General features: G+C 34.9%; 6 protein-coding genes across 6 annotated transcripts; 2 read left to right on the top strand and 4 right to left on the bottom strand.

The window, feature by feature from the left end:
* The first annotated feature begins 679 nt into the window (after positions 1–679).
* Positions 680–2,135, top strand: LOC145899669 (cytochrome c oxidase assembly factor 8-like). Its single transcript, XM_082988562.1, has 3 exons — positions 680–1,684; positions 1,805–1,935; positions 1,987–2,135. Exons 1-3 carry the CDS (start codon positions 1,448–1,450, stop codon positions 2,072–2,074), a joined length of 456 nt encoding a protein of 151 aa, XP_082844688.1. The 5' UTR covers positions 680–1,447; the 3' UTR covers positions 2,075–2,135.
* On the bottom strand, positions 1,986–4,050 carry LOC145899668 (ubiquinone biosynthesis monooxygenase COQ6, mitochondrial-like). The gene is made up of 10 exons (XM_082988561.1): positions 3,883–4,050; positions 3,628–3,818; positions 3,300–3,566; positions 3,089–3,236; positions 2,907–3,034; positions 2,769–2,847; positions 2,574–2,703; positions 2,421–2,521; positions 2,187–2,353; positions 1,986–2,124 (listed from the first exon to the last, which is right to left on the bottom strand). The coding sequence occupies exons 1-10, from the start codon at positions 4,046–4,048 to the stop codon at positions 2,095–2,097; spliced, it is 1,407 nt and encodes a 468-aa protein (XP_082844687.1). The 5' UTR covers positions 4,049–4,050; the 3' UTR covers positions 1,986–2,094.
* A 56-nt stretch (positions 4,051–4,106) lies between these two features.
* LOC145899667 (ATP-binding cassette sub-family B member 10, mitochondrial-like) lies at positions 4,107–7,433 on the bottom strand. Its single transcript, XM_082988560.1, has 10 exons — positions 6,975–7,433; positions 6,697–6,900; positions 6,440–6,642; positions 6,244–6,378; positions 5,987–6,133; positions 5,693–5,924; positions 5,509–5,643; positions 5,296–5,450; positions 4,564–4,823; positions 4,107–4,498 (listed from the first exon to the last, which is right to left on the bottom strand). Exons 1-10 carry the CDS (start codon positions 7,276–7,278, stop codon positions 4,264–4,266), a joined length of 2,010 nt encoding a protein of 669 aa, XP_082844686.1. The 5' UTR covers positions 7,279–7,433; the 3' UTR covers positions 4,107–4,263.
* A 526-nt stretch (positions 7,434–7,959) lies between these two features.
* Positions 7,960–9,915, top strand: LOC145897521 (mitochondrial ribosome-associated GTPase 1-like). Its single transcript, XM_082985847.1, has 6 exons — positions 7,960–8,480; positions 8,602–8,756; positions 8,810–8,923; positions 9,046–9,255; positions 9,461–9,639; positions 9,696–9,915. The coding sequence occupies exons 1-6, from the start codon at positions 8,315–8,317 to the stop codon at positions 9,913–9,915; spliced, it is 1,044 nt and encodes a 347-aa protein (XP_082841973.1). The 5' UTR covers positions 7,960–8,314.
* A 193-nt stretch (positions 9,916–10,108) lies between these two features.
* LOC145897522 (RPA-interacting protein B-like) lies at positions 10,109–11,172 on the bottom strand. The gene has a single exon (XM_082985848.1). The coding sequence runs from the start codon at positions 10,742–10,744 to the stop codon at positions 10,115–10,117; it is 630 nt and encodes a 209-aa protein (XP_082841974.1). The 5' UTR covers positions 10,745–11,172; the 3' UTR covers positions 10,109–10,114.
* A 1,839-nt stretch (positions 11,173–13,011) lies between these two features.
* Positions 13,012–21,688, bottom strand: LOC145898870 (ras-related protein ORAB-1). Its single transcript, XM_082987513.1, has 7 exons — positions 21,526–21,688; positions 16,713–16,785; positions 16,407–16,502; positions 16,246–16,341; positions 14,161–14,292; positions 13,951–14,083; positions 13,012–13,895 (listed from the first exon to the last, which is right to left on the bottom strand). Exons 1-7 carry the CDS (start codon positions 21,543–21,545, stop codon positions 13,831–13,833), a joined length of 615 nt encoding a protein of 204 aa, XP_082843639.1. The 5' UTR covers positions 21,546–21,688; the 3' UTR covers positions 13,012–13,830.
* Positions 21,689–22,021: the final 333 nt, after the last annotated feature.

Here is a 22,021-nt window from a genome sequence, read left to right as displayed (position 1 = left end):
TACTCGCTTTTAAATTCATGCAGGGTTGCCAGATTGAATTTTCCCTGAATTTAGCTTTTTTCCATTTTGTCTTGCGCCCAAAATTTGGTTTGGCTTATTTGGCCCCTTTCTGGCGTTTTCCCTGTTGGCTTTGCGTTCGGAAGTTACCAGGGCTCGTCCGTGACGAAGCAGGTTCGCGGCATGCTTCTTTTCGGTAAAAACGAATCACAGCCCAAGCTAGTTCAGAAGCGTTGCAAACTCTATGGCTGGGTAGCGTAAACTTGACTACTTCTATAGTGACGTCATAATTTAAATTTTGAAAGACTGTTTGTTGAAAGTTTGCGTAGCACTGGCACTGCTATGCACATAGAAAGACGGAAATAATCCAAGAGCATAAATAAACAAAGAATAGGTTATATGTTGCTCTACCACATGAATGCACTTTGCTTGTAAATACAGTTTGACATATGTTAGGGGAAGCAGAAAATTAAAAAATATATACAGTATTTAAACTATTGGCTCTTTTCTGGTTCCTTCAAAAAGAGTTTTGGCGTTTTTAGTCGTGCTGTTCGCGGCTCTAAACAAAAAAAATATTCTGGCAACCCTGCCCTCGTGCAGTGCATGCTGTTCAACCATGCGGAAAGATTTTGATGAAAATTTGGCTTGTAGGGAATTGGATTCCTCTGAATGGAAAATGTATTTATTTGTGCTCAGTAAAAGTGAATGTCACGTCACGTAGCTGCTTGGCGCGCTAGTTTATGCTGACTCGATAACCCTTATGGTTGTATGGTATCGGTGTCCATGCCATTTTTTGTTTCACGTTTATCGTTGCGTAAAAAAATTAATTTGCCTAGCCGTTAATGTTTGTTCTTGCGTTGATACAAATTGGAAAAAAATTGTGTGTGGAGGATAATCCGTGCAACCAACAACACACTGTTGCGAAAGTTTACCAACTAGCTAAAAAACACTACATTGGCAGGCAAAAGGTTATCTTCATTACTAGGGGATTTGATACAATGAGTTTTGAATAAAAACCATACATGCCCCATAGACCAGTGGTTCTTAACCTTTTTTCTCCTATTTCTCGCCTTCACTATTTAAGATTTTGAACTTACACTGTAATTATTGTATTTTCGCTGCAGGCCTATATATGTTATATTTTTATAACATTTTTAATGGCAATGTGCGACCAATTGCCAATAAGTGTAGGACACACAGTAAATACAGAACTTATCAACTACTTTTGTATATTTTGGTGTCGATTAATTACCCACCTACAACCCTTTTGTGGGAAATTTCAGACCGGTTAAGAACCACTGCCATAGACAAAACTTAAATACGTTCATGGGTGTAGTCGAATATTCACCAAAGCATAAAATTTGCTTGTTTAATCTTTTCATGATAGTTACTAGTAACATGTGGAAGTTAGGAAGTACCTTCAAACTTAAATCGAAGTACCAATTTTCTTATGATCATGGCTTTACACAAAAAATGGCTGGATATTGTCAAGACTTTGACTGGGACACAAAGTGTGGCACACAGGATATATATTGGAAAACCAGACAAAATTTCAAATATACGACCTCTGACAATTGTTCAAAACAAAAATGACACGTCTTTGGAAAAACAATTGAAATTGTTTCAAGCAGAAACACAAAAGTGGCATCATCAGTTTTGGACGAATCACAACCAAGCATACACCACGGTATATAAACAGTAATGTTAATAATTTAGACTAATGAGTTTATTCAATAGAAATAAACTGTGTTAACGGTTTCTTGTTTTATTGCTAATACCAATGGTCAAACTTGCTTATTTAAAACAGAGACGTGAAATATATGTGGATCAGTTGCTTGCAGGAAGCAGAGAAAACAAAACTCTTAACCCAGAAGACATGGCTGTATTTCATCGTAGTTTTTTACACAAAAATCTTCAAACACAAAAAGCATATGACAGGTATACTTTAATGTACTGATGTTTTGTTGCATAAAATTTTTTTTTTTAAAGGGAGTGGAAAATGAGAAATCGTCAGTTGATGTTTCTTTCATTTAAAGTTGCCTGTCAGCGATTATATTTATGGTGCTGGAAGATGTAATTGTACATTAGCAAGTATTTTTATTTTGTTGCTTCTCGAATAAACGATTTCTGAAAAACAGTTTTGTTGGTGTATTTAATCATTGAAAAAATCCGAAGAGTAGACATTCTACCTTTAATCCAGAATTTGCATTGCACATTTGTAAGCCTATAGATCTTAATGCTACTAAAGGAGGAAAATCTGTTGAAAACAGGTTTTTTAAACCATGAACTGCTGTGACAATGGGCAGGTTGCTTAGTTGCTGTTTAGATTCAAAATTCAGAAGATGAGATAGAGAACCTGTTCATTTTAAATAGGTAAATATTTATTTTCTTTAATCCACACATGAAATTTTCAATTCTCATACCCAAATCTTGACCTTCATATACAGCCTCATCCAAGATTTGGATTAAACTTGCAACATCCCGAAAACCCAAGTTTACACCTTGTCCCGCTAGAGGGTGAATTCTATTACAGCACAAATTTGTTGGAAAAAGACTTACATGATAATCTTTCAAACCTGTGTACAGAATCTCCAACAAATGCTATGCGAGGTTTAACATATTCATTACCATGACTACACACCAATGGAAATTTGAAGCGCCCCCCGACCAAATGTGACATGCTGGGTGGGTATTGCATCACAACATCTGTGAATGAAAAAATAATAATTTTGGGTCTTTGTTTTTTTTACAGTAAGATTTACAAATCTGACCTGATTTTGCTAAACTTAGGAAATGTCTCGTCAAACTTTCCATGTTTTTTACAATGTTATTGTATGGATAATCTTTCCACTGGATACAAACAACTTGCTTACAGAACATGTTTAGGAAACAACTATGTCAAAACTTACAAAGGCATGGTTTATTTCAGATATAAATTGTTCTTCTGGCATCCTAACAAGTTTTTTTGCATGCTCATGGGTTGTACTCCAAACTAAAGAGCTTGTAGTTTCATTCAATGGCAACAAAGCAATTGGCCCTTAAAAGTCTAAATTTAAAATGTTTGCACAACAAAATTCTATTCTGCATATACCTGTTGGAAGGAATCTTTGCCATGCTACTACATTATCACATTTTTCATGCAATAAGTTGCTAACAACAGCTGACTGGTTGTATTTGTGAGTTACTGCTTTTATATCACAAGAGCGTGCCAATAACGAGTTGGCTCCATCAGCTGCTATCTGACAATGGAAAAGTTTGGTAAATTTAAAGTCAAGACTTTTTCAGTGCATTTATTAACTTACCAAAAGTTTTGTTGTAATTTCTGATCCATCATTGAGCTGCAGTCTCACTAGAGGTACAGTCTTTGTGTTTTCTATAGCATAGTTTCTCGGACCAACACAAGAAACTACTTGGCAGTTTCTACGAACTTCTACCTTATCCTTTAGATTAGTCTCTAATACTTTTGCAAAACTACAAACAACCAAATCGTTCTCAACAATATAACATAAATCATCACACATATTGTTTTCTTCAAATGTGATTAACCCATCAGAACATGAATCCCATACCTTTTAAATAAAAATGGATCTATGACTACTTCTGTGTTTTTGAGCAATGCAACATCTGTACCTGCATACGTTTTACTTGAGTGAAGCGTGGAATTAAGTTCCACACACCTAGTTGTTGTAAAAATTTTGCATTTCCTGGTGAAACAGCACATACTCTTGCTCCATATGGCCCAGGGTTCTCAAGTAGCTTTGAACAAACTTTGGCGGTATCCAACAATAAAACTTTTTTGTGTGCAAAATGCTTGCTCCCACCTATTTAAAACAGCAAAAATCAACATGCAGCATATTTAAGTAAACAGTCACACAATACCCTTACCAATAGCACATGCCATTGCTCCACCAACCATCCCTCCACCAACAATTACAATGTCATATGGTCTACTGTGGTAACATGTTGTATGAATACAGGTTGATGATAACGATCCGACTTTTAGATTGATGGAAAACAGATGTTTATAATTTCTTGCAAAGATGGTTGCCATGTTGACAGTCTTGTTTTACATTTAGCAACAATAACTTAGAGTGGTGTATACTATAAAGCTAAAGAGATGAGGTTTAACACAAGGGATGTAAATAAAAATTATTGTAAATGAACAAAAATACTAAAATCAGTTTCCACAAGATTTCGTATCTTCTGAACAAGCAGTACAGAAACGCAAATAATAAGCGGTGTATCACAATCAACAGTTTATCTTGATCATGCAAATAAAACCTTTTGTTCCTCAACCAGTCTCTTAAAAACTCCATTATTGTAGGTCATTAATTCAATGTAAGAACCACTTTCTGCAATATTTCCATTTTGATCAAATACCACAATTTTGTCTGCTCTTCTGACTGTAGACAGTCGGTGAGCAATGACAATTGTTGTTCTTCCAACAGATGCCTTGTCTAAAGCATCACGGACCAAAACTTCACTTTCAGTATCAAGTGCACTAAAAGAAGTGTTATGTCATCAAACTATGCCTAAAAATTTTTATGATCTCAGACAGACACAAACCTTGTAGCTTCATCCAACAACAATATTTTAGGATTTCTTAATAAAGCCCTCGCAATAGCTATTCTTTGCTGTTGTCCTCCAGATAACATTACTCCTCTTTCGCCAACTAATGTTTCAATACCTTTTGGCAAACCCATGAGAAACTCATCTAAATTAGCTTTATGTACAGCTTGTTTTACTTGCTGCATGGATGGTTTGATGTGAGTCAAGGAACCATATGCAATATTTTCACCAATAGTGCCAGCAAACAACACTGGATTCTGTAGCATATTTAAAGATTCTTAATTTTATATATCTTAACTATTTACAAGATGTTTGGTGATTCAGATATGTTACAAATAAGTTCTATCTTGACTGGTTGTTTTAAAAAAAGCTGTTTTAAAATATTTTCGAAAAAAATATAAAACCACATTTTTCAATAGTTTAACTCTGTGGTTCTTAACTTTCAAGAACTGGTGACAAACTCATCCCCAACAAAATGTTGTAATGGGGAACCCCCCAAAGATATTATGCATGTTTTAACCTTATTTAGAATTTACTTGTGTATATTGATACCTTTCCTTGTGCAACAGCTGAAAGGTCAACAACTAAAGATTTTACGCTATGGAAATGATATTCAAAAATACCCCAGTAAGCTTGCAACTACCCAGTAACATTAAAAGTGCATTGTGAGGCACCACTTGGGAAATTTTTAACTGTATGTAGAATTCATCATATCGAAACAGCACAAACCTGAGGTACAATCCCAGTGTTATTTCTTAGCCATTCTGCATTTATGTCAGTAATATCATGATGTCCAATTGTAATAACTCCATCATCTGGGTTGTAAAATCTCATCAAAAGAGCAGTTATGGTGGATTTTCCACAACCACTTGGACCAACCAGTGCTAAATATTTTTTTGGAATGTTATAAATACAACTAAATAAGTCACTTGACAAAGGTACCTGTCACTTTTCCAGACTCGCAACTTAAATGCAAATTAGAAAATATTGTTTGCTGTTTTCTTCCCGGGTAGGCAAAACTTACGTTTTTAAACACTATGTCAAATTGTAATGTTCTATCATTTGGAAGTAAACCCCCTAAAAGCAACTTGTTTACTTAAAGAACCAATTAGTGTTTACACCTTGCCTTGCAATGATATGCTAGGAGACATATCAATTAACTCCCACAAGCGCCCACTGGCACCAAGTGACTTATTTACAACAGTAAAAAATTCACTGATTCCCCGAATAGAAAGAGCTACATAACCAGAGTAAAGAAGGAATGCTGTCAAGTCACCCACAGTAATCTGTCCAGTGTGCATCATGATTCCACCATTGTACAGCACTAAAACCATAAAAACATTTCCAGCAAGTCCATTCTATAACAAAGCAAGTTGAAATGTTGATTGTGTGATTGATCCAAGGACAATTTGATCCTTACCATGCCAAAAAACACAGCTCTTGCTTTTGCTTCTTTCAATGCATAGTTAAGCACTGTAGTCACTTTTTTAAAGTAATTTTCACATTCAAGTCTTTCTTTTCCAAAAGACTGTACAGTTCTTATATTGCTAATTTTTTCATTTGCCATCTGGAATAAATTTTATAATCATGCAGTAAGATTTAAAACAGTTCTCAAAAAACGTCACATTTTTACCTGCAACACATAATGGTAGATGTACTGCAAAGTTTGAAACATACCTGTGTGCTATTAGCCAATGATGTTTGCGTCCTTTTGGCGATTTGGCGAATAAATCTACCATAAAACACTGCACCAATGGCAATTGGAGGAAGAATCATCAAAATCATGTTTGCCAGCTTTGGTGACAATAAATACTATCACATAACAGAACAGATTAAGAAAAATATAACATGCAACTAAGGGATAAAGTTGTACCATCATTCCAACACCAGCAGAAAACTGTGCTAATGAACGTAGTCCATCAGATATATTTTGAGTTACTGAGCCACTGACAAGTTCAACATCTGAAGCCAATCTATTGATAATTTCTCCAGTTTTGGATTTGTCGAAAAACTCCATATCTTGTGTCATTATACTTTTGTAGATCTTGTTTCTTAAATGTATTCTAATATGTTGTCCTAAAAACAGTCATTTGCAAACTAGCAACATTAATGTTCTCTCACCTTACCCACCTGCACTTTCCAGGAGATAAATGCGTCCAGCATTTGCTGCAGCACCAACAACGAACAAAGTACATAGCCCAGTTACTATAGGTTGCATTGCATTTTGTGGTGTTTCATTATTTGCAACAGATTGTATTAAGTCTATAATTTTTCCCATGCAATATGGCACTGCCAGTGTAATGGAACTACTTACAAACAACAACCCAACAGCACCTGCATAAAAATATTACAAAAGTTTGTTTTTTGGGTCAATACACAATAACGTACATGTAAACAACGTTTGTTACCTGAGATGTATCCTATTTTAAGCTTGGCTAAGCCCAATAGTCTTGTTATATCACTGCTTTGGTTTAACGTTGAAGTTTTTTTGTGTGCAGTGCTGCAAAACATTCTAATTGGTATTTGGTTTTCAGTTGGTTTTATGTATGTTGCGCAAACAGAATGTTTTGCAAGTTGCAAAAATAGTTTTTGATCCAAGGCCCTTTTCAATGAACTGTTCCATGGAATACATCTTGAATAAGGAAGGCAAACAAACAACCTTTTCAACAACATTTTTGCATAATTTTTTTTGTGTAGTAGAGGTCTCTGCATTTTTTCCACAATATAGTTTGACAAACATTAAATAAACGTGCTCATATTGATCACGTTGTTGGCAAAAAATGGAAGGTATGTAAATATTTCAGAGACATCCTGTTGCAGGTGTTTTATACGACGAGACTTTCAGATTATGGTAAAGCGATACAGTATTTTTATGGTCACGCTGGTGATATCAGGGAGCGATTTAGGGAAAAACCCCTTCTGAAAACATGGTTTTGGTTGCAACTGTCATTTCTGGCTCAAGAGAAAAACTAAAAGTTTCACGCATGATTGAACAGCAATGAAAACAAATATTTGAGTAATTCACTACTTACAATCTGTTCACATTGGCTATACTTTACGTTCAATCCAGTTGTAAAATAATTACCTGCACCATAAGTGTCATAAAGCTTACAAACGCTCTGTATTTCGGTTGATGGACTTTTTACACGAGAGTGGGATGCAGCCGGTGCGGCGCAAATACGAGTCTTAAAGCATCAATGCCACAGCCCATACGAGTTAAGGTCCCATGTCCAGGCCCCTTGAATATCACATCACAAGTATAGTGAGGTTGACTTTTGCTTTTACGACAAGTAGTCCTCTCCGCCTCTTTCAAGGCAATTATCTGGGTTGAAATTGTGTTTAGTCATGTGTAAATTTTTGGGAGAAACAATTGTTTTCAAGGACGATTTTACAAAGAAGAATTTTTGCCAATTATAATTTTATGTTTTGTCAGGTTCCAGAAAATAAAAGGCAGTCCTTTTTCAAAGTTTACTTTTGTGCATATTTTGTTTTTGTATCACAGCCATGGCATAAAATCATAATTTGGTTTATCTGTGTATGGAATTTTCTAAAATTTCGACAACTATTCTTTAGGCTTAAAATATCACACAACTGTTCTTTAGAATCACTGATCTTGGCAATTTTTCCTATGATACACTACATGAGGTTAAATTAATCTTTGGTTGGCAATTAAATCAATTTTGTTTGGGGGTTTGTTAATTAAATTGATTAAAAAAGTATTCCTATCAGCATAACAGACTTTAATGTAATGATTTATAAATACTTTATAAAAAATGTACCTACCTCTATAATGCGCCACGAGAAATGTTATTTCTGTGAAAACATGACTGGAGGAAAAATTAATATTAGACGTGAATTCGACTTTGGCAACATAACATCACTACAGCATTGGTTTCCTTCTCACATGTCCAAGGGTACCAGTATTGTTACTTTTAGTATTTCTTTTTTGTAATGTGACAATGATATGTATTATACTGTTAAAAATTAGCTGGAAGTAACATTTACTTTTTTTCAATTTCATTTTACTATCAACAGGTTTAAGCAGGATGCGAGCAATGTTGCAGAAAGTGGATTGTGTCATAGAAGTACATGATGCTCGCATACCACTTTCTGGAAGAAATCCTATTTTAAAAGAAGCCTTTGGTGCTAAACCATATGTAACTGTATTGAACAAGGCTGATCTCATTAAGGTAGTATTAACAACTTTTTAAAAGATTGCTACAGATGGAGCATTTTGTAATAGGGGACTGAAGAGCAAATTGATGCTATATATGGAATTTATCGTCAGGAGGGCGCACAAGAAGTTTTGTTTGCTGATTGTAAACCAATAAAAACTGTCCACAAGTCTGTTAAAACAGTAAGCAAGTCATTAATTATTTTTGCCCCAAAAACTTTACATCAAACTGTTATGTTTAGTGCTCTATGATTTTAAAAACCTTTGCCACTCTGTATGCCTTCAAAAGTGAGGTATTTTTTCAGATTATTCCCAGCTGCGTTAAATTAATTAAAAGTTCAAGACATTTAAAGTTAAGTTCAACAGCAGACTATCATGTAATGGTAGTGGGAATTCCTAATGTTGGCAAATCTTCCCTAATCAATGCTATCAGAAAACAGAGCTTAAATCGAAAATCAGCTACATCAGTTGGATATTCTCCCGGTCATACCAGAGCTGTAATGAGCAGAATTCAGGTATGTAGGCAAAACATAAAATGTATTAGGTGCCTACAACATACAGTGTGCTTTTAAATTTTAATGAGGCAATAGGCCTGATCAATGCCAGGTGATTTATTGCATTATGTTTTTCATTGTATTAAATGAAAGTAGGTTTATTTTCTACTCTGTAATTTGGTATTTATTTGCATACATAAATAAAAAAACATGCCAACATTCTAAGGTATATGATAATCCAAAAATATGGTTAATGGATACACCTGGAATATTTCAACCAAAAATAAAAGATTTTCATGTGGGCATGAAGCTGGCCATATGTAACACCATAAGAAGTGATTTGTTTGGATCAGAGCTAGTTGTGGATTATCTACTTTATTGTTTGAACCAAAAAAAAGAGTTTGCGTAAGTGACCTTGATAAGAAATTTAGTGAAATGACTAATATCATATATGCTTTTAGGTATACAAGGCATTTTAATCTTCCACAACCATGTGATCATGTAAAAACAGTACTGTTGCATATTGCAAGGACGAGAAACTTATTTTGCAAGCACTCTATTCTCACCGGAACTGGAAAAAAAGTAGTAGAAATACCAGATTTAAAAACTGCTGCTGAAGCTTTTCTTGCTGCATACTTGCAAGGCAAACTGGGAAAGTTTATTTTAGATGATGTTTTGTAACAAAGTTGTACACTGGACATTAAAATTTTATCTGGTTATCGAGAATATGATGCTTGTTTTTTGGATGAAGAAATCAGGACTGTAAAATATTGGCATTTATACACCCAATGAATGGACTGAAAAATAAATTATTATGAGGCAAAACCAAACAATTTAATATTTTTAATTACTATTGCCTGTCAATAACAAAACAATCTGCCTAGACAACAATAAACATAAAATCACACACTGCACATGTTATCAATAAATTGGATGTACCAAAATTGCAAACAACATTAAATTGTGGTCGCAAATTGCAACTTCCTGAATGTATAGACACTCCTTCCTCTAGACTGGCCTTAACATTTGTTATTGACAATGAATCTTGCTCCATATTTATATGCAACCCACACTGACAGTTCAAGCAACCTTGTCGTATGTTAAGATAGTTTAAATTGCATACTGGGCAAATAACATCGTTTGAATCAAAACTTTTCCGGTCATGATATGCAATATCAGCGTCAACTGAATCCACTTCAAGCTGCAGCAGTGATTCGGCTTCCCATTCAAGCAGTTCACTTTTAATTTTATCAAGGGTTGCAGTAACATCTTCTATGTTCTCATTTTGGTTTGTTTTAAATCCTTCTGATTTCATTCTCATCCATTCTTGTTGCATTAGATTGTCTAGATATTCCGTTTCACACACTGGATCCAATTTTCTAAACTTTTCCAGCATTTTTGATCTACTGCCTTTGAGTCTTTCCTTGCATCTGCTCTTGTAAGTCTCTCGCCATGATGGGGACCCACATTTGTACATTGCTTTACGTTTCGAAGTTTGTTTTTCGGTCATTATTTCAATACAAAATATTTCACACAAATTAAATAACTTACGTAATTAAACGACCTATGACCTGTAGGTTTGTTATGTTTACAATAGCTGAATAAACAAGCATTGCTATGACCTTGCCCTGTATAAAAATCGTTCCGCATTATTGCACAGCATTTCAAATAATTGTTTGGGAATTAATACAGGTTGCACCTCTAAACGTTGCTTTTGATAATTGTACATGCTAACATTGAAATTAGTTCTTGCTCCCAGACTGTACCTGACGAATAAAAGAAGTATGTAATAGACTCTTACCGACAAAATTGCGTTTTTGTTTTGTTAAAGTGTGTCTACTACCTATAGCATCAATGGCTTTACTAAACGAAAATTGACAATTAATTACTCATTAAATTTTCAAATATGTTTGCTGTTGTCGTCACAACCCATGCGCATGATATTGCTTACGCCAAGGATGTAAACTATCTGCCACGGACCAAGCATTTGTGTGACCTTGTTTACCAATGGAACATCAAACAACACACTTGATTGAATATAAAAACAAACATGCAAGTAAAGACGACATTTGAAAATATTTTTAAGATGTTGTCAAAAACAGCCTGCTTGCCATAAACTTGACAAACGTGCCGTGTATTTGTTTATGATTTTACGTTTCTATTTACTGCTGTACGTTGGTATTTACTGAAATTTTACATTTTTGCCCATTTCATATACAAATAAATTAATTAGTAGATAAAAAACAAAAAAAAAATAAAAACTTTAATAAAAAATAGAATGCGTTGTGAAGTAAAATTTTGAACTTAATTTACTATCATCATCATTTGATTTTCCAGAATTAGATTACACTTCCTGCTGGTAGCATTAAAAACTTATGTAAACCAAATAATAAAGACATCAACTATTATGGAAAAAAGGAGCAATATAAACAAACTGGCTATAAAAAAGTTTGTAAGACAATAATGTCGTGTGTTTAAAAGTGGTTTCTATTAACCCTGTAGTGAACACAGCGAATATTAATACGAAAAATGTAATATTGGAATTGTTTATATTCGTGAACTAATTCCCACGTACAAAAGGACAACACAAACGTGTGCAAAAGTAGTTACAAAGGACCGCCCTCTGACTCTAAATCAATAACCTCGACTCTAAACTGTTGTAACTTGCTGGTCCGCCCTGACATGCCTCGCGGGCGCCTTTGACCAGTGCCACTACATATAATGAATTGCATTTGCTTGTGTTGTAAGTAAGAAAAAGGTTGGTGGGGGACGTGAAGGTGAATCCACCCATTCTGTGGTGATTCCACACGATTCCATGACTTGTGGTTTCATTATTGGACTGGAAGTTTCAGCCATCTCAATAAAAGATTGTTTATTCTGAAATGGTGTCAGATCTATACGGAGTTTTCTGAAAATAGAACACACATCTACACCCTTCTATAGATAAAAATATGTGCGTTCCCTGATCGCCGTGAAAGTCACGTGTTTCAACCGATTTTGACCACACAATTAATCTTGGACGTCAACCTGTCTTACTCCTGACAGCCATTGCGGTTGTAGTGAAATCGGCTTCGAAACGTTTTAATATTTTGTTTAAACTTGGTCTTTAGCATATCCGTCAAAATTTCTGACAAACCATTCGCGTCCTTTCACGGTCAACAGAGATCTTCGTTTTTACAGATTTCAGCGGAAATCGATGTTTACTCATGGTTATGACACATATACCATATTCATATTCGAATATGAACATAAATTTTTTCCTAATTTTTCTATCGTTGGAAAGTTCAGCTTATGATCTATGTTTGATTGAAAAAAGTAATTCGCTATACCTCGCAAGGTGGCCGAGTATCCCGAGTTCAAACTTTTGTCAACTGGCGTTTTTTTTGTCAACTAACATCTCTCTGGTATATTTCGCCCACTTGTTGCTGAAGAAACAATGCGGTTTACAACAAGAGTAAAAATTACACGTAAGCTGACATGCAGATGTAAAAACTGCACATGCTGCTGTTGAGTGTTATCCAGTAAAAAGCTTTTGCATAGTAGGCGGATTTTTAGGTACGTCGTTATCACATTTTGTTAAGGAAGAGTGAGTCACCGGGCCATGAAAAGTTAGAAACCACTTCATAACTTAATTTTTGTTACGATGATAAACACTTAGGGGTTTGACCAATTAGACTTTTTACATGCTAAATAACCACACCAGTGGTACACTTCGAAACTTACTTAATCCTTTCTGACAAGTTTATTTGGTAGTAAAACATACAAAACTGTTTCAAGTCACTGAAGTAACAATGTATTGTATTCTACTTAACATTGTCATACAAGTAGAAAGGACAAAAATTTGCCAAATTAAAAGCAAAATTACAAACAACATGCCTTGACAATACCATTGAGAAAATTTAAAAGTCACAATATGTAAATTGACTGGTGGTGACATATAAGGTTGCATTCCTAATTGCAAACTTATGTGTTTGAAATCAAATTTGCAGTGCACTGTAAGAGCTTCAACACAATCATGAACAACAGTACACATCGTATCAGCATTCAAATTAATGTAGTGTTCACTGTAAAATATAGTTTAATATTCTATTTATGAATGGAAAGATAGCAATAAAGTCAATAAAGGTGGTAATAAACATATTTACACACTGACAACACTAATGCATCAATAAAGCAAGTAAACCACCGAAAAATAATTTAACTATGGCCAAGCATGGGTGTATGAAGGACTAACAAATAAATACAAGTGTTGTATTAGCCTATAACCACACAATGATGCATCTTAAGATTGAATATATTGCCCTTAAAGACACAATCGCAGTTTACAATCAGGAAGGAGAAGTACATATATTTCTGGTTTATCTATTAATTGACAATTAGCTTGTTCGTACATCTACACATTGACATAGATGGAAAACCACAACAAAAAAGTTATAGTTTCCAATTAAAAAGAAGATGAAATGTGTCCAATGACCAAACAGCAATTGTATGACTGATATGCAACTTTAAGCCGAGATATTTTGCTTGCATCAGTCGATTGGATAAATCCCATTTACGAAGTGAGCTGGTCCAGATAAAAATAGAAGACATGGCCGATTAACAGCATCCACCTTTGTTGCCATCCACAGGTTTACTTGTTATGTCTACATTCGCACGTTGACCTGAACAAAAAGTATTGTGAACATTTTGTTGTGATGTTTCAATAACATTGCATACCTGGTGAAGCGGCTGTTCCAGGACCCATGCGATTTTTAATTTCAGCTGCCATTGTCATGAAAGCTTGTTCAACATTGTTGGCTGTTTTGGCACTAGTTTCTAGGAATGGTATTTTTAATGTATCCGCATATTCCTGCAAATACATCAAATCTTCAACTGATAGATCCCTAATTTTCTACTTTGGATATGTATCACTTCAATATTACATACCTTTGCAGTTGTGTAGTCAACGACCTTTTTTGTTGTAAGATCACATTTGTTGCCAACAAGTAGTTTGTTTACATTTTCACTTGCATACCGGTCAATTTCCTGCAGCCATTGCTTTACATTATTAAAAGACTCCTGAAAATGTTGAAAATAGAACATGTTTAGGTTATGTCAAAAATGTTGAGATGAAAGTCGTTCACAAATGAACTTCAGAACATGGCTTATTGCATGCAAGTATTCTCAAACATTTGAAATTGGATTATAACTACTTACATGACACACTCAAAATAAGAATTATACTAAATAATTTAAATGTAATGTGGTCAGTGGCGGATCTAGAAAAAATATGAGGGGGGTGTTCGGTTTCGGTACCTAATTAATGAAGCCGTTAGATGCAGTTAAAATTTTTTTTTGGACATTTATCATGCTGTAATTTTTGTCAAAATCTGGGTGGAAACTAGTGATGTTCCCAGTTCCAAATTATCCGGCCCGGCCGGATCCGGATAGTTATTAATCAAATCTGGCCGGATAATTTGGATCCGGCAGTTTGTTAACACTGATTCGTGTAGTATGGCAAAAATGTTTGATTGCCAAACAGAATGCTATGTTAAGGTTAGCCTGTCATGAGTGGAACAAATAAACGTGGGCATTTATTAATATGGTATAACACGTCACGAAAAACCTTAATAACAAATAACAGAAAAATCTTACGTCGGCGAGTATAACAGACTGGGTCCCCAAAACGAGTAATTTGCGAATTGTTTGTACGCTTTTAGGACAAAAATGCTTTCCCAACTATCCGGTAAAATTAAGTGTATTATCTGGCCGGGTCCCCGGATGTGGCGCAACACATCACTAGTGGAAACCAGTTTAGTTGTTGAACACGTTGCCAATATTATGCAAGTTGAAAACAACTGTTAGCGCTCGCATAGGTGCAAAGAGGAATATAAGGCCACCGCATGCAACATAGTTTTTATTTGTATGTTTTCTTGATATCGTAAGCCCACATTTAATTCCTTTTAGATAACATGTATATTTAAACCTTTCTTTCAAAATCGTAGTAATGAAACTACGGCGCAAGCACTATCCCAAAAACTCCCATCGAGTGTTCCAAGTGTTACGCAATTGTGTAAGCCAGTAAGTCACCGTTTATATGATGATTCGAACCAACACTGGCGTTCGTATTTTGCTCGGCCACAATAAACCTTAGTTTACAGCGGAAAATTGGGGAATTCCCAACAAAATGTCGACCCCCCGCTCTAAAAACAAATCTGTAATGGTCTAGGACAGGGGTTCTTAACCTGGGGTCCATGAACCCCCAAGGGGTCCGATAAGATGCATTAAGGGGTCCATGAAACGAAATACAATTATTTCGAAAATCCACGTATTTTCCTCTGTCCATAAGGTTTCACTGTCCACGAATTTTAATTTTTCGACATTTGCAATGTGTTTCTTGCAAAGGGGTCCATGGCTTTTTAAAGAATGTTTTAGGGGTTCGTGATCCAAAAAAGGTTAAGAAACACTGGTCTAGGACATGGTCTTGCACCACCAAATACACATTGATGTTTTAGCAGTAGATAATTTGCAAAATACATGAAAAAAAACAGACGAAATACAAAATACTCGTTTAGCTACATTTATTTTGGTGCAATTTTGTCAAACAATTACAACTCTTACAGAGTGCGGCTTCTGTATAGAAATTGTAGCATAAATGAATAAACTTATAAGGTCGCGCTTTCAAAAACGGTATTGTTGACGGGCTATTGACCAACGGCACAACAAACGATAGTTTCATAAGCGGTCATCGCCGCGTGAATGCAGCGCTCGCGTTCCTGCATAGCGGGAAATTAACCGCACTTTCACACCCCACAAAACAATGTGCCAAAATGCTGAGGGGGGTGTTCTGACACCTAAACACTCCCCCCCTAGAGAATGATTGTGGCTGCTATTTCCAACAAAATTTGAAGAAACAAAATTTTATATTTTCAATTACACATGATTGTTTCATGTACCCCAACAAGACTGAACATAATGTACTTCATCTTCTCTATGTTAACAATTATTCATTAAATTTTAATACATGCTTACTTGGTCAGTAACATCATATACAACAATAATCCCATGGGCACCTCTATAGTAACTGGATGTTATAGTTCTAAACCGCTCCTGGCCAGCTGTATCCCACTGAAAACCAATAATACTTTCACAAACACATCTGGTTAATAATAGTTGTAATGGTCAGTGCTTACAATTTGAAGCTTAATTGTTTTTCCATCTAGTTCAATGGTTCTGATTTTGAAGTCGACGCCAATTGTACTGATGTAGCTTTCAGTGTATGTGTCATCCTATAACAAAAAAAAATTAGTCATTTGTTCAACATTAAAAAACCTGGGGTGTGAGCTTCGACCTGTTTAAATACACTCCCCTTTTACCAACTCATCAAAGCAGGCTTACAAGACAGGATGTTGAATTTCACACTATAGATACTAAATTCAAAAATAGTAGCTCTTATACAGTAAAGATTTAAAACATTTTTACATAGAAAACAAACTTACAGCAAATCTTAAAAGCAAACAAGATTTTCCTACTCCTGAATCTCCAATCAGAAGCAATTTGAATAGGTAATCACTGTAAATAAACCAACACAGTTTTAGGAATTTTATTTTAACCAACACAGTTTTTTTTAATAAATGACTGTTTATTTGCCAAAAACTGATGTTGCCAATTGTTATTATTTAGTGCAGCTATGTCTAACAGCCCACAGAGATTTGTAGGATGCTAATGATTGTACAAATGTCACAAAGGGTGCAACATTGCAAAAAGGGGTAAATAGTTAAATGTTGTCTGTTCATTGTTTCAAAACATATATCAACTGTTTGTGAACAAACAGACTTACTGACTCACAAGATTACTAAAACATGATTTTGTATTCCACCAGTAGCCAAAATACTATAGTAAAATGGGATAATTAACAGACGTTTTGTATTCTCCGTAAGGTTGCACCTAGTTTGGTGCCCAACAGATGACGGTGATTGTATAGTCACCACAAAGTGGAAGTCTTTGCTTGGCCGTTTGGTCAGCAAAGTCGTCTGATAGTCACACCAGCTACACTGATGAGACCTTTTAGGTCGAAACAGTGGCCATCTGTCTGCAGCTTATACACTATTCATATTATTGGCTCCACTTTGTTTTTCAAAAACGTTGTAAATTTTGAAAATGATTTCGTTTTGTGTTGGGTAAAACCTTATACATCACTGCTGTGATTTAAAATGAAAGCATCAGTCACTTGCAACTATGTTGGCAGATATTTTAAGTTTTTACTGTCCAACTATTACCCCATCAATTGGGGTAATTATTGGACACATGTGGGGTAATTGCTGGACCAGTGTACTAAACTTGCCAAATCTATGCTGTTTCAGGTGAATTTAAAACAGGTTACAACCTTTTGTTCAATGAGATGTGGAAATAAAGTGTAGACACTGACATATTACATATTGTGTGGGTTTACTCACTTATTTGCCAATTTTCTTATGTCTGCTAATTTTTTGACACAACTGATTTGTTAATGTCTATGCACATCATAAATTCCTGCTATTCCATAGTTTTGTTGGTTTTTGTATCTATTTTCTAGGCATTCTTATTGAGGTAATTGCATTTACATACAGGAAGGGGCTGTATAGAATAACCAACTATTATAGAGTAGCTAAATCGAATCCAAAATACTGCATCATATTCTGTTTTTGCTGGTTGCATAATAATGTAATTGACTGTTTTCGAAGGTCTGCTTTAGTGCAATAATCTCTTAATTGTTACATGCCATTAAAGCCATGTTTATGAAAAGAAAATAAGTGAACAATTAATGTGATGAAATTGAAGGAAAAGTTATAAAACTAAATCATGTTATTTAATTTAAAATTAGAATTTGGATTCCAATAGTTTAGAATTAGAATCATCCAAATTTGTTATTCTAAATTGCCCACATCCCACATCCCTATATTACATATAATCCCGGTTATAACCACTTAAAACAGTTGGTACTATAATATTAATACATAGTGTCAGTGTCCAATAATTACCCCTGAATGCAAAAATGTGTATGGGGTAATTATTGGACACAACACATGGTATTTTTAACTATGGGAGGCTTCCAGCTTACCACATGCACAAGATGAAGTTTGAGGGAACCATAGTTTTTTTTCTATGCTGGTGTCCACTAATTACCACATAACTTTAACTGTCCGATAATTACCCCAACTGACTATAATGTGGATTTAGTTCTGACTCCATCATTGCCACAAAAGTATAAAAACAATCTTTAAGAAAACTTTTCAAAGCACTTGTTTCTTCAACGTTTGTTTCAAAATAAAAAGTGTGGTTCCCAATTATTAGCAATTATCATGGTATGGCATAAAACGCTATTGCACAATTTAAATTGTACATTTTTTTGTGCCTTTAACAATTAAAAATATTTGTAAAGTTTATTGTTTGTTATTCAACAAATTAGTAACAATGAAATGGTGCGAAGAACATGACTTAAAGTGCATATGACATGGCCATGACAACTTTGCGTAAAACTCAAGGTACATCTACAACAAACATATATCCAAAGTTTTACGGTTCTACATCAACTAGAAAATGTAGAAAACTGCACGAAAAGTAACGGTGACCAAAAATTGTAAACCTTTTGCGCTGAGGAGAAAAGGACATCACACAAGGCGCTTGCGTCGAAAAAATGCATTGTTCAGATAGGAGAAAGCGCCTTTTTGTGCAGATATCGAATAGTTTCAAACATAGGAGAATCCACAGATTACGTTACCTTAAAGGTCAGGACAGGGTTTTGCATCACACAAAAATATGTCATTGTAATGCCACAAACCAAAGGCTTATTTGTCCATAATTAACGGAAGACCATAGGAAATAGCAGAAACGACATAACTCTGTACTTCGATAAGACAGGAATGGTGCGTTTCTTTGCTAAGTGACATTAAATGACGCCATTTTGGATGTGATGTCATAACTTTAACCTCCCCTTTGTGTTGACTTTAATTTGATGATTCCAACATTTCTAGTTACGAACTATATTGCGAAAAATACATTAGTGGTTGATTGTGGCGAATTAAATAAATCATTTATGACGCGAACTGGTAGGCTATGCTACAGTCCGACAAAAAGTGGTATTATGACAAAATAACTGTGTTGCATAATCAGTTAATTTGGTCGTTTTTTCTCGGCGGTCTTTGCCAGCCTCAAAATTTAATTAAGCTACTTCTGTGAGTGGACAAAATGACAATGCTAAATTGACGGTTTGTCTCTATCCTGTTTTGAAAGTATATGTATCACGTTAGCGATCATAAATGCTGTAACAACAAGAACACCCTATCCCAGTAACTGTATTATTATTACACAACTAAATAAGACATAATAGGTCGAACAGCGGCCATCTGTCTTCAGCTTAAATTAACATAAAATCTGTTTATTGCACTTGTTCACTTTTTGTCCCCTGTTTAATGCAATATTATGCTAAACCACTTTTACAATGCTTTCCATTCCTACGCATAAGGCTTGCTGCCAGCACTCGCGCACGACCAAAGCGCCTTCTATGACGTCACGCAACAATATCTCACTTTCGCACGATTTCTTTCGCAGCAGCAAAAGTGCGACTTTGATCAGCTGTATCTCAGAAACCAGTCGCTGTATCAAGCTACTTTTTTTCACCAAAAATGTTCTGAAGCTATGAACATCTCTTAGTTTGATTATTAACAGGTTTTATTTTTATGTGTCATGTGCACTTTAAGTGAAGTAATACTTACATCTGTTTTAACTCAATCTGGTCTCCCCATTCTTTAAAAGAAACATTTAGCGATCAACCAATATATTTTTAACAAACAAGTAGGATTTACATCCCAGTGAAATAAAACAGATTGTGCTAATAACTGAATTGCCTGTATTCGTAAATATATTTATAACAAAATGCTAAAGCAATATGATGCTGTTTGGGATGGGTTGAGGAAAAACCAAATGGATTTGCAAAAATTATTATATTCGTGCAACCCCAAATTAATAGGCGAATATCTATTTGCATCTAAACGTTGTGTAATAGTAGATAAATGGTTGTAGATTATCACATTTTGTTATACAGTAGCATGTTGCTACCAATCAATGGGGCCAATAAATAACAAAAGGGGACCAACATGTTCAACAACTAAACTAATTGAATTGACTACACACAGGAAAACTGCTTGCCATTGCAACAACGTGACAACTAAAAAAGACATTTTCGACTCTACACAAAAATGACAATTGTTTCGTAACAATGCAACATGTTTGGTAACAATGCCAAACGTTCGGTAACAATGCTACCTGTTTGCAAACAATGGCTAGTGCAAGCATGATGCAATTTTTTGGTCAACGTTAAAGAAAGTTTCTGGATTTCACAGGGATTTTGACAAAACGCTTGTAAGTGTTTATTTAGCTATCAAAACAGACAAAAATATTTCACAAAAGGGGGCATAAGGACCACTAGGGCCTAATGGTTACCATCACTGGTTTTAATAGATAGACAATGAAATTACGAATAATTTGTATATGGAAACTTTAGGTTGGCAATGGCTTTCCACCCAAGGACTAAAACCACCGCAGAGGGGGCAAGATACAAAAAATCTGCTCCCTAAGAGTTTGACCTCACAAACCTGGCTAGTTGTATTGTAGGCCCAATTAACTTGACCACAATATCAGCACCCACAGCTCAGCCTGTAGAGCTGCTAGAAATGTGTTATTTTGCCACTCTTTAACTTGTCAGGAAATGTGATTGTGAACCAAAAAGGCTCGATTTTAGTCAACAATTAATATATGTCATGCTTGTCGGCCATTGGCATAACCATGCTTTTTCAAAGGAGAGGGTGCAAATATTTTTGGAAATTCTCTTTTGAAATTGCATTTTTAAAATTACTGACACTGAAGTTTTAGAAAATACGACCGCTGAGTCTAAACTAAACATTTCCTTGAAAGCAGCTTGCGTAACGATGTGATGTACCCTTAACTCGATAAAACTAGGCGCCTTATGGGTATTGGGCCTGTGGAATATTCTTTTAGCCTTTAATATATATTGCATGGTATGATTTAAAATACCAGTGTTGCAGAGCACAATGCAGTTGAGAGAGTATGAAGTGCAATGTGGTTTTGTGTACAAATGCACAATCCAAAAAAATAAGATAAAATCAACAAATTTTATCCAAAACGGGTAAAAATCCAAATTTTTAGGATTATAATAATACCAAATTCTGTACCAGGGTTTACTGAAAATGTATTTTGATTTGGGAGTTCTCCATTTTGTTAAGTGAATATAAAATAGTTATGAATACAACTTACTATTCGGGATTCATTGTCATGACCTGTATCACAGTCTTTGTTAGGATGACAAGAACAACACTTCTATGTTGTAAGTCTTGCTTCGGATGTACAGTTCAGTTTTCAACTCAAGCAAAACTTACTTGGAATTAAATAAACTATAATGCAAAGATCTAACAAACAATATGCTGTAAATTTTTTAAAGAAAAAAACATATATATGATATAATATGGATTAGAATACTGTTCTGGCAGGAAAGAGAAATAAATAGTAGGTCTACTGTGAGTTTACTATACAGGAACTGACAATGTAGGGGAGGGCGAAATATATATTTAGTCCTGTTTAAATTATAACTTCCATTTTACCATACTAGGCTAATCCTGTTTTTAAAGCAAGAAGCATTACACTACAGAGTCTAGATAATAGTTTATTATTATATCAAAAAAAAATATTCACACCAACTTGTTACTTATTCATAAATAAAACAGATTTTTGAGTAAAGTTGTGGCGATATTCC

Source organism: Ascidia mentula, chromosome 4 (genome assembly GCF_947561715.1).
Source record: "Ascidia mentula chromosome 4, kaAscMent1.1, whole genome shotgun sequence".
Lineage (NCBI taxonomy): Eukaryota > Metazoa > Chordata > Ascidiacea > Phlebobranchia > Ascidiidae > Ascidia > Ascidia mentula.
This window is presented reverse-complemented; position numbering and strand designations above follow the sequence as displayed.

Excerpts from the sequence above, each read along its gene's own strand:
- LOC145898870 (XM_082987513.1), bottom strand. The coding sequence starts at position 21,545 with ATGACAATGAATCCCGAATA. Across the intron at positions 16,503-16,712 it reads GTTTGCTTTTAAGATTTGCT|GATGACACATACACTGAAAG; the intron begins GTAAGTTTGTTT and ends TTTTTGTTATAG. Across the intron at positions 14,084-14,160 it reads TTGACTACACAACTGCAAAG|GAATATGCGGATACATTAAA; the intron begins GTATGTAATATT and ends ATGTATTTGCAG.
- LOC145899668 (XM_082988561.1), bottom strand. The coding sequence starts at position 4,048 with ATGGCAACCATCTTTGCAAGAAATTATAAACATCTGTTTTCCATCAAT. Across the intron at positions 2,522-2,573 it reads GTTGGAGATTCTGTACACAG|AATTCACCCTCTAGCGGGAC; the intron begins GTTTGAAAGATT and ends GTGCTGTAATAG. Across the intron at positions 2,125-2,186 it reads ATGCAAATTCTGGATTAAAG|AAATCGTTTATTCGAGAAGC; the intron begins GTAGAATGTCTA and ends ACTGTTTTTCAG.
- LOC145897521 (XM_082985847.1), top strand. The coding sequence starts at position 8,315 with ATGATTTATAAATACTTTATAAAAAATGTACCTACCTCTATAATGCGC. Across the intron at positions 8,481-8,601 it reads TCCTTCTCACATGTCCAAGG|GTTTAAGCAGGATGCGAGCA; the intron begins GTACCAGTATTG and ends TACTATCAACAG. Across the intron at positions 8,757-8,809 it reads ACAAGGCTGATCTCATTAAG|GGGACTGAAGAGCAAATTGA; the intron begins GTAGTATTAACA and ends ATTTTGTAATAG.
- LOC145899667 (XM_082988560.1), bottom strand. The coding sequence starts at position 7,278 with ATGCAGAGACCTCTACTACACAAAAAAAATTATGCAAAAATGTTGTTG. Across the intron at positions 5,451-5,508 it reads CGAGTCTGGAAAAGTGACAG|CACTGGTTGGTCCAAGTGGT; the intron begins GTACCTTTGTCA and ends AAAAATATTTAG. Across the intron at positions 4,499-4,563 it reads TTGTTGGATGAAGCTACAAG|TGCACTTGATACTGAAAGTG; the intron begins GTTTGTGTCTGT and ends CACTTCTTTTAG.
- LOC145897522 (XM_082985848.1), bottom strand. The coding sequence starts at position 10,744 with ATGACCGAAAAACAAACTTCGAAACGTAAAGCAATGTACAAATGTGGG.
- LOC145899669 (XM_082988562.1), top strand. The coding sequence starts at position 1,448 with ATGATCATGGCTTTACACAAAAAATGGCTGGATATTGTCAAGACTTTG. Across the intron at positions 1,685-1,804 it reads ACAACCAAGCATACACCACG|AGACGTGAAATATATGTGGA; the intron begins GTATATAAACAG and ends TATTTAAAACAG. Across the intron at positions 1,936-1,986 it reads ACACAAAAAGCATATGACAG|GGAGTGGAAAATGAGAAATC; the intron begins GTATACTTTAAT and ends TTTTTTTTAAAG.